The sequence below is a fragment of the Alligator sinensis genome, unplaced genomic scaffold (assembly GCF_000455745.1).
Source record: "Alligator sinensis unplaced genomic scaffold, ASM45574v1 scaffold472_2, whole genome shotgun sequence".
Taxonomy (NCBI): Eukaryota; Metazoa; Chordata; order Crocodylia; family Alligatoridae; genus Alligator; species Alligator sinensis.
Window position 1 is genome coordinate 1352706 of NW_005842378.1, and position 10515 is coordinate 1363220.

A 10515-nucleotide genomic window follows, 5' to 3' on the forward strand; every position below is an offset into this window, starting at 1 on the left:
ATACAGAAATATATATGTCCTACTGAATGACAGGCCCTAACACCTCCTAAGGAGGGTAAAAGATTTCCTCTACCAGAAATGTTTTAATTGTATGTTAAATTTTCCTCCAGAGTACAGAAGGAAAGAAACATTTCAGAATTCTTTCATCAATCCTGATCTGCAATAAGTGATGAAGACCCCATTATTAAACTTGTTGCATTTATTTTTATATGTTTATTCATTAACAACTTTTATCTCAATATGCACAGGTAGCACCCATATTTTTCTGTATGCACACCATGGTGCTCTATATCTCCCTCCACTCTGACCTCTCCCATCACACTCTAGGACTCACTTAAGAAGAGGTAACTGAAGAATGTTCTAATATAAACTATGTACGAATACTGTGCAACTATAACAAGAAATAAAACGTTCTTCCATAAAATTTCCTGTTTGTTATATTCCCACTTATATAGGTCAAATATAGCAAATGTGCCATGAAATTCACTATTATATATACTTTTCCCATAGTAAATGCAAATACAAGGAGGATATTCCAAGGTTATTTTTATCAATTACATTTTAAATTTAAACTGTGTTCAATAAAAATGTATTTAATATGTATACTATATACACATGCCAACTGTATTTGCAGTAGCAAACACAGCAACAAACTCTACCAGAGCTCCTACAGACAAGTTATAGAGTTGTAATCTGATTGTTGAAGACTGGATTTGGCTCTCAGCCAAGCTTGCAAGATAAGACAATTAACCTTGAAATCCATCTTCTTTCCAAAAAAGGTCTTTGCATTCACAAGCTACCTTTATTTGTTATTAAAGAACACCTTAAATCTGTCTATCTACTGTTATCTATTATGTATGCATGAACTGTTAAAATATAATTGTTAAGTAATATTAAATGTAAATAGATATATGTTGACATCCATACAAATTGTGCACATATATTATAATGTTCACAATTATATTACAGCCATGTCTACAACTCTGTTTTCTATATCAAGTAATTTGTCACATCTATCGTGCCAATTCTTACCTAAAAATACAGATCCATTAATTCTCCCCACATTACTTAAAATTAAAATTTCACTAAATGAACACAAATTGCACATATCTGAAGTAACGTTCCTTTATAAATCAGCTGTCATTGCAATTATTTTTGTGCAAACTGTTTCTTTGGAAACAGGATAAAATTTGTTTAAAAATATGCTGCAGTTGAATAGGAAAGAACAGTAAGATTCTCAACTGCATGTTCTCATCTTGGGTGCTCAGGATTATGTTTTAAAGCAAGATAACCATTTCACTGTGAAGGAGATCAGAAATTAAAGATGCTAAAAAGAATGCTTTTCTTAGTTGTAACCTATGTATTTTACTTGTTATAACAAATATTATAAACTGAAAATTTCAATTAACAATCAGAATGAAGAACAGAGTGACTACAGGGATTACTAAACATTCATTTGAAAGTAATTTTTAAAATAGAGGTAACAATAGGATAAATTTTATAAAACAAATAAAAAAGAAAACACATTTTACTTCTAGGACGAAAACAATTACTTTATCCAAACAAAATGTGTTCTACAGAATTTGAAACTTTTCTAACGCTATTTCCAAAACATTTACACAAACAGACACTTGAATATTCAAGGTTGCATGATCGAGGAATTTGTTTTAAATCCATTAATTTCAGGTAGTGTGATTTAAAAAATATATTATTTCCTTTTCAAATTATTGAAGTGTTTTGTTGTAAATGGTTTTGGGATGCACCTAAATTATGGTTTAAAACATCTGTTAAAAAGCCCAATATGGAAGAAAGTACTTCAAGTATCTGAAAATTGATAAACACTGGGAATGTCTACACGTGCATTTGCTGTGGCACGAGTTTACTTATGAATAAATTACTCGCAAGTAAACAGTGTTGGACAGGCATCTACACGTGCAGGGAAGCGGGAGCAGATTTGCTGGTAATGGTAGTAAATCTGCGGCCCCAGCTGCCATCGAGGAGCACTCCAGACTCTGGCTGCAGCTGCCAGCAGCCCTCTTCAAAAGGCAGCCCCACTCGCTGCTCTCCGGTCAGCCACTTCTCTAGCCAGGAGCAGCATAAACAGCACAGGCACAGCACGCAGCAGTGCTCTCCTCATCGCCTGTGCCTTCCCCCCCATGCCATGGCTGCTCCTGCCCCTGCCCCTGGCAGTGACAACCAGTGCCCCATGTTCCTGCTGGCCGCCATGCTGGCCCTGCTACGCTGACTGCCAGCTGGTCCATGGCCATCTCGTCCCTCCCGGCTCCTCGACATGCAGTGATGGCCTGCCCACCTGCTACATGCACCTTCCTCATGAATCCTCATCCACCTGGCTGGACCCGGGCACGGACACCGACAACAGGCTCCAGGGCCACCGTCACCCTCCTGGATCTCCAGCCTCACCACCTCTGGCCACCAGGTAGGGGCTTGGGCTCAGGCAGGCTGCCCATGTTGCTGTATACAACACAGCTGTGGCCTGGGTCCTGGGGTGCAAGCATGTCCATCAGCTGTCACATAAAGAGTATGGACTTACAGGTACTCCCCAGCCAACAATTGTGGTTGGTGATGGCAACCCACTGTCCCCACAAGGCCTTGATCTTTATGTGGCACTGCTGCACCAACTGGTTGGGCCTGCACTCTCACATCTGGCCTGACCACCCCACATAGACATGGGTGTTGGAGCCCCACTTGAAGTGGCACTGCATCTCCACCTCTTCTCACAATACCATAAGGTCACCAGTCTCCTTCTGCAACCAGCTGGGGCCCTGAATGGTGGGCATGGACATGAGCATGGGTGTCAGTGAAGACGTTGCCATCAGGGCTCCCGCACCAGCTCTTTGGGCCTCCAAGCAGCTGCCCCTTTACTGCTGGCTCTGGGCAGCTGCCTGCAGCACCCAACACAGGGCCCAGCATGGGACTGACAGCTGCATGGCTGAGGCACCTGCAGGCCCCAGGCTGACTACTGGGTTTGGGCTACAGGCAGGTGGAGCTAGCCCTGGCAGTCAAAAGCTGCCTGCAGCTGAGCCTGGGTGCTGGCAGTTCTGGCTGGAGCCTGCAGCAGCCTGCAGGCCTGGACATGGGCCTGGCAGGCGCATGGCACTGCAGTGCCAGGCAGCAGTGCCAGGGTGCAGACAGGCTGGTGCAGGTAGTCACAGGGCCAGTAGTTGCCTAAGGCTGCCTGCCATTGTGCCCCAAGGCTCAAAATGCCTGCAGGCTTTTAAAGGCCTGAGGCAGGAGCTGCCATAGAGGCAGCCCAGCCCTGGGTCAGGAGAGGCTCTGAGCCCAGAGCCCTAGGGCTAGCCTTAAGCCGGCTCCCTGCTGGCAGGACTGACCTGGGAACAAATTTGTTCCCAGGTCGTGTCTACACGTGCATTACTGGGCAGTAACTAACTGCAAGTAAATTTGATACCTGCATTTGCAGGTATCAATTTACTTGCGATTAAGGGTTTTTACTGTGCAGTAAGCGTGTGTATGTATGGACGTGTGCATGTACTGTGCAGTAAATTACCCTACTGCGCAGTTCAGTGTTTCGTGTAGACATGCCCTCTGGTAAGGAAACCCAGTTGAACAGAAATTACATTTCCTTCTTCATGAACATATAAAGGTATCATATTCAATTGTTTAAGCTCCAGTCCTGCAATTGGCTATACCTGAGCACACCCCAGTGTGCTCTACATAAATGAAAGTGTGCATCAATGGACAGTGAGTTGCAAAGCATAGCCTTTAATGGTACTTCAACAGAAAACCAAAAAACATTTGGAATCCTACGTCTGCCTTGTTACCCATACTAGAATAAGAAAATTCAAGGAGAATTCAACCTAGGGTTCCGCAGGAAGTTTCAGAGAAACAAGTCTTGAAAGTACTCATCAAATTCTTCCTCCCTATAAGAAAAAGGAAAATAAAATCTGTCAAACAATGAAGTGCTTTAATTTGTAACCACAAAGCATCTAACTCCTTTTACTGCAAAAATTTAAAATATGTGGTTATAAGATGAACTATGCAAACACATAAAACAGAACAACATTTAAAAAAAATAAAATTATGATATGCTATTTGTTTGATTTTTAGTATATGATTTAGGGGGGTTTTCTGGTTCCAATATGGCAAGCCCTGCCTCCCAAAAGGATTGCTTCTGGAGGCAAGGGGAGGGACTTCTGGTAACAAAGGTCAGGGGTTAGCCTAGGACTTCTAGTACCAAGATGACAACCAGGGGACGGGGCACCTGTCAAGGGATGGAGGTGCCTTTCGACCCTCAACAGCTCACCAGAAGTTGCTGAGCGGCCCTCCAGCTGAAATAAATGCACACCCCTGTTTTACTCTTATCATATCAAGCATTAGGTTGCATGGTACAGAAAGGATAAAACATTAGAGCACCTGCTCTCAGAGTCCACCATTTGCTGATAAGCATCTGTGGGGAAGTACAGATATGGGAAACAATGTATCTATCTGGGTTCAGGTGGCTGTTTACATTTCTATTTATTCCTATTATCCATAACCTGACATTTCTTGATTTGCCACTAACCCAGATTAGCTCTCAAAATAGATCTCTTAAGGCTAAACCCTGCTTAGGCATGCTTACCTTAGTGGCAATCATATAGCCACATAACTGTAATGTTTTGCTCTTATGCACAGTTAGGATTCCATGAAGCTTGCCCTGAAAGTCCCAACATTTTGGTTGCAGAAAAGCCATGACTAGCAGTTATTTGACCTTTTAGCCAAACAGTGCAGAAGCTAAAGCACTTTGCCCAGAGAGCAGGAAACCCAGATGTTCTGTCCCTCCTCCCAGTACACTCCCAGACGGGGTCTGAATTTGCATCTCTTGCTTCCCAGCAATGTACCCTAAACAACAGATTACAGAACGCCACAACATTGCCCAGAAGGAGACCAAGCCAGAGGAAGGGTGGCTCAGTCAGGTGGCTGTTGCACTGGAAAAGAAGCAGCCCTAGGTTCTGAGCCTAAATGGGGCAAGAACAGCAACATTTTATTCACAGCACTCTCTAGCCCACTTCTTGAGGTTGGCCCACTAGGCAGCCAGGAGGGGAGGAAATGTGGGACCAAGAGAAAGTCAGAGGGAGGCTGGCTCAGCAGTATGGATGCTGTGCTGGCAGGAAGAGGATCCTGGGTTCTACCCTGGGCCCCTGCTGCCAGTAAGGCAGAAATTATTCCAATACTATTTATCCATTTATCCAATAACTGCAAGGTGCAATGGGCCAGTTTCAATACAAGGGCTGGAGAATGCTTGGTTATGACCTAGTAGTTAGAGCACTTTGGTGAAATACCCAGAGGGGGCTTGAAGCTGCAATTCTGGCAAGGGAGGGGCTAGAACCTGGGTTTCCCACTCTCTGGGCCAGTCCTCTAACCACTAGGCTATTCAGCAAAAAAAAGTGGGAAGCCTTTTTCTTCTCTACTACCACTAATTTATTTTCAGAAAGTACACACACAGGTTCAACCTACTCTACCACAGATAGAAAATTGCTACTTCAAGGTGTGTAAGGATACTAAGGTGTGTGAGGATAAAACAAGATTTATCCCTTAGTGTTTGTTAACTGCTAAGGCCACCAGGTCTTGTATATTATTCTACTGATCTCTGTAGGCTGGAGCTTCTATTGCAGCCTCATCACTGGGAGATAGGAAAATTTCTCCAAATTTCACACGTCTCCTCTTTCCCTCTCTCCAGGAGTACATTATTGTGCTTGGTGAAGGGAAGAGGATTTGGCATTGACTTTAAAAGTTGGAATAGTTATAATAAAAACCTGAAGAAATGTATAAATAAAGCCACATTTTTTAATAAGTATAATTATAAGGTATACAACCTACTGGCATCAGAACTTACTGTGATTTTTCATCTGTTTCTTGCAAAGGACCTTTCCAAAAGTCAGCATCTGAAGGACCATCTTGTTCATCACTGTTGTCTAGATCTATTAAACATTTAAAAAATACTTTAAGAAAACTAATTTTCAAAGAACTGTTTAATCTGATTTTACATTGGGCCACTAGAAAATGTATGTGAAACAAAATATATTTTTAAACACAATTAATATAAAAAACTATTTGCAGCATGCGTGTACAGTTTCCCAGTAGATGACAACAGCATGTCTACCTCAAAAATTAAATAAATGAAGAACAAAAGAACTTATTTCCTACATTATTAAATTCAACATTCATTATTCAAGATACATGAAAGACATCAAAAAAGGGTTCAGTTAAGTTTTCAGGGCTCAATTTCCTTCTTGCATATTTCTTGGACCAGCATGGCTACAATATTCCAGGCCTAACATTGTAGGCTTTGTAAGTTTTTAATTATCTCGTGTTCTTTAAATATTAAAGCTAGGGCTGCACCGATAATGATTTTCTTGGCGGAAACCAATAGCTGATTATTAACCAGCCATATCAGCCGATACTGCTCCGATAACCGATTTACAGGAAAGCAGCCCAGCAGCTTGGAGACCAGCATTCTGCCAGTAAGTCTGTAGGGGTGGGGGGGCATGGAAGTGCAGCTCAAGGCTCCTACAGTGAGGTAGGAAGTAGGGTAGGAGCAGGCACTGCCCAACCAGGGCAATAAATGCAACTCCAGGGCCAGGAGTGGGGTGGAGCCATGGGCATCTCATCCAGGGAGCACAGGCAGGAGTGGCTCCCCAACACTGCATGCACTCCTGAGGGAGGCATCGGGGGCATATGCCCCCCCCCCAATTTGTACATGAGGCGACAGCAGGCTGCCCACTGTGGGCTCAGGGCCAGGGGCTGTGCCAGCCTCTTCCCAGCAGGGGGGCTGGGCCAGGGCTGCTCTCAGAGCAGGTGGGACCGGTGCAGGGCAGGTTCAGCTGTGTGGGGTGGGCAGCAGCAGCACTGGGAGAAGTGACTACAGGGGAAGCTATGGGGAATTCTGAGGTGGCTACAGCCCCCCAAGCTCTCCCCTAGTGCCACCCCTGTTCAGGGCACTCTGCTCTGTCTTTTTCTCAGGAGCCCCACACTGAAGCAGGGGGCTCCCAAAGGAAAGGCAGCAGACCAGAGTGCCCTGAGCAGGGGCAGCACTGGGGAGGGCCTGGGAGGCTATAGCCACCCCAAAATGCCCCACAGCCACCCCTCCCAGTGCTGCCAACACTGCCTACCCTGCACAGTTGAGCATGTCCCACCCCAGTCCGCTCCAACAGCAGCCCTGGCCCAGGCCCCCTGCTAGGAAGAGGCTGGCACAGCCCCTGGCCCTGAGCCCGGCACAGCCCCTGGCCCTGAGCCCACAGTAGGCAGCCCACCCTTACCCCACACAAATCCAGGGAGGCCCATGCCTCCCCCAGGGTGTGCACAGCGACAGAGAGTCCCCCCTGGAGCAAGCCACCCATGATTCCATTCTGCTCCCAGTCCTGGGGTAGCATTCACCATCCTGACTGAGCAGTGCCTGCCCCACTCCCTCCCTCAGAATGGGGGCCTCGATTTGCCCCCCCACCACTTCCCCCCACAGACTTGCCAGCAGGACTCTGCTCTCCAAGCTGTCAGGCTGCATTCCTGGCTGCATGCATGCATGCGGCATTTATCAGTGACATTATTGGCTACACCTGCCAAAAAAAGCCAATGGCTGATCATGTTAATTTTTCTTTTACCAGTGCCCATTCAATATGTGACCAATATATTGGTGCACCTCTAATTAAAGCAACCTTACCTGTCCTTTTCTACAATAAATGGAAATATTTGCTGAAGTCTACTACTTTATTTCCAGTAGGTATAGAAAGGATATACAATACTGCATAGAAACAATGCCGTATCATTATTCATTGATCTCCATCCCAAGGACAGCAACAGAGATACAGCAAAAGTATTTGACAAGCTAGTTGCCTGACAACCAGAACTGTTACTTTAAGATTAGCTATTTAAGAAAAACATTACTGCTTTGACATGGCATCGCCATGGACTCTGCTCCACAACACTGATCCTTGTGTCAACAGCTGTGTCAACACTCTGTTCCTAAAATTAAACAAAGTAATGCAGCACCTAGTCTGCATTGGTGCACACAGCCTCATAAGATGAGAGAGAGAATTATAAGTGTCTAATTATTTAAAAACAAAGATATGATACATAAAAATCAGACACACTGGCAAATGCATCAAGACTCAACTGATCTGTTTTACTCCCACCAGTAGAGACCAATGTAGGTATCTAGAGTTACTGTATTTTGAATCAGGATGATAAAAGAATGAAATAAAAATGCAAGATTTGAGTCAAGTGCTGATTTATATCAACTGAGTAAAAACTGTAATATGGTAGAGAAATTCTCCTGGCTTACATGCACCTACAGTTTTACAATTTAAAGCTCAAAATATAATAATAGTGAGTGTATCTATATGAGATGTGTTAATGCGCATTAGCTTAACTTAAAGAGCATTACGGGCATGCGTCTACATGGGCACGCCCTTAATGTGCATTAAAAATGGCGAAATTAGGCTAATTGTACCTAAATTTGATACCTGTAAATGCAGGTATCAAATTTAGGTACATTTAGTTAAAGCACATTAATGCCCAGTCCCTGCACGTGTACTTGCCAAAAATCATTTAATGTGCATTAGCTTAATAAACATTAAATTTAGTTGCACTTAAATGAACGTGTAGACATGCCCAATAATTACAATCAGACCCCAATAGGGGTGGAAGGAAGATTAGAGTTCTTAAACCAAAACTTCCATCTAACATACTTAGGAAAGAGACCCCTATGGTTCCCTCCTGGCATCACCAGGTGCAGCCTAAAGTCTGACCCTGAGGAGCAAGGGAACAACTTCAGGAATCACTGGGTACACCTACGTGTGAAATTAATGTGAAGTAATAAACTCCAGAGCAGTTTGAGCTAAAGTAAACTCCTCCTGGAAGCAGCATTTACACATGCACTTGGGACAGTAACAGTTTGAGCTGAGGCAACAGAGGCTGTAGGCTGGCGGTCTGACTGGGTGTAATTTACACCCACGGTCAGCATTTACACATGCATTTCAGCACAGTAAATTACTCCAACATGTGATAGTACTATTTTACAGCAGAGTTAATTAGTTCACTGCACCCTAATACTGGTGAATGTGTAGACTGTGACGCTTTGCAATGGAGCCAATTAGTTTCCTCCACAATAAAGCATATGTGTAAAAGCACCCACTGTGTTTAGCAGAGTAATAAAAAGTATGGAGAACACCCAAAATCCTATATTAAAAAAGAAGATTAGGTAAATAGGAGGTATCAGTCTTTTTCAAATACGCTGCAGCAAGAAATTAGGAGACCTAGGAGGGCAAAGTTCCTTTAGCAAAAACAGCTATTAGACAGCAGAATTAGTGGCGTGCACCACTGCCAAAATAGGCACTAGGACCTATCTTTCTTCTTTGTACCAGAAGGCTCTCTGAAATAGATCAGGTACAAACTATATTGGACTTTGGTTTAACCTTAGATCATATTGAGCAAGTCATGTCCTTACACAGTTCTCTTATCTATTTTGTGTAGCTATTGTACATACTTTTTAAATTTCTGAGAATTCTACTAGTGTATGCTTAATAGTACAGTGTTATTACTATTCTACTACTATTCTGCTATTACTAGAAGCACAGCATTACTACTATAAGATAGTATGTGCATGTATATATAAACAAAACCCCTATAGTCAATAGTGTAATATTTCCTTTCATTTTTCTATTCTTTCTTCCAAAAAATTAACTATGATTTTACACGCATTTCAATTCTATTGCATTTCCCTCAGATTTCACATTTTTCCTTTCTGTAAATTTCAATAGGGTTCCAGTTTTGAAATCTCCCTAAGTTTACAATTGATCCTTCCCATACATTTAAATGTCATCTTTTTGTCATAAGTCTCAGATGTCTGTTTTCACACAATATTTTTCATGTCACTGTAAGCAGACTGTAATGGCTGATGAACTAAATTTAAACCAAGGACAAATCAATTGTTATTTAAAAAGATTAGAAAGCCATATAAAACCATTTACCTTCATCACAATGATCTGAATCTCCTGAGGAAACTTGATCTGAAAAGAAAAAGGCATTTACAAATAATTTGCCTTTTTTGTAGGTGTTTAAAATATTTTACAAGGGTATATTTATGACCACATAAATATAAATTATGCACATGTGGACACGCACAGAGTAATAATGCAAACACTGAAGTAAAGAAGTATTTTTCTACAAGAGTACAAGGGTCATCAGTTTAAAGCAAAGCAGGTTATCCTGTGATCTGTGATGTCAATAGCGTTATCCAACATTATCAAAACTTGCAACCACAAACCTCAAGAGATTGATCGTTTCAGCATTCTTTCAGATATACAGGGTTATGTCCCCATTCTTTGACAGCTCTTCCTTCAAAACACTAAAGGGTACTGGACATTTTCCCCTTTTACGTTTCCCAATACAATCCAGTTAATGAAGCAGTGAAATCCAGGTACATACATAGATTCACAGATGTTAGGGCCGGAAGGGACCTCAATAGATCATCGAGTCCGACCCCCTGCATAGGCAGGAAAGAGT

General features: G+C 42.8%; 1 protein-coding gene across 1 annotated transcript in view; it reads right to left on the reverse strand.

Moving 5' to 3' along the window:
• Nucleotides 1–6: 6 nt before the first annotated feature.
• Nucleotides 7–10515, reverse strand: part of LOC102377127 (protein FRA10AC1) — a gene marked incomplete at its 5' end in the record, with an annotated part of 55928 nt that continues 45419 nt past the window's right edge. The window contains 3 exons of the mRNA XM_006029436.2: nt 7–3899; nt 5852–5936; nt 9981–10019. Of these exons, the coding sequence (XP_006029498.1) occupies nt 3857–3899; nt 5852–5936; nt 9981–10019 (167 nt within the window). The remainder of the gene's footprint in view (nt 3900–5851; nt 5937–9980; nt 10020–10515) is intronic.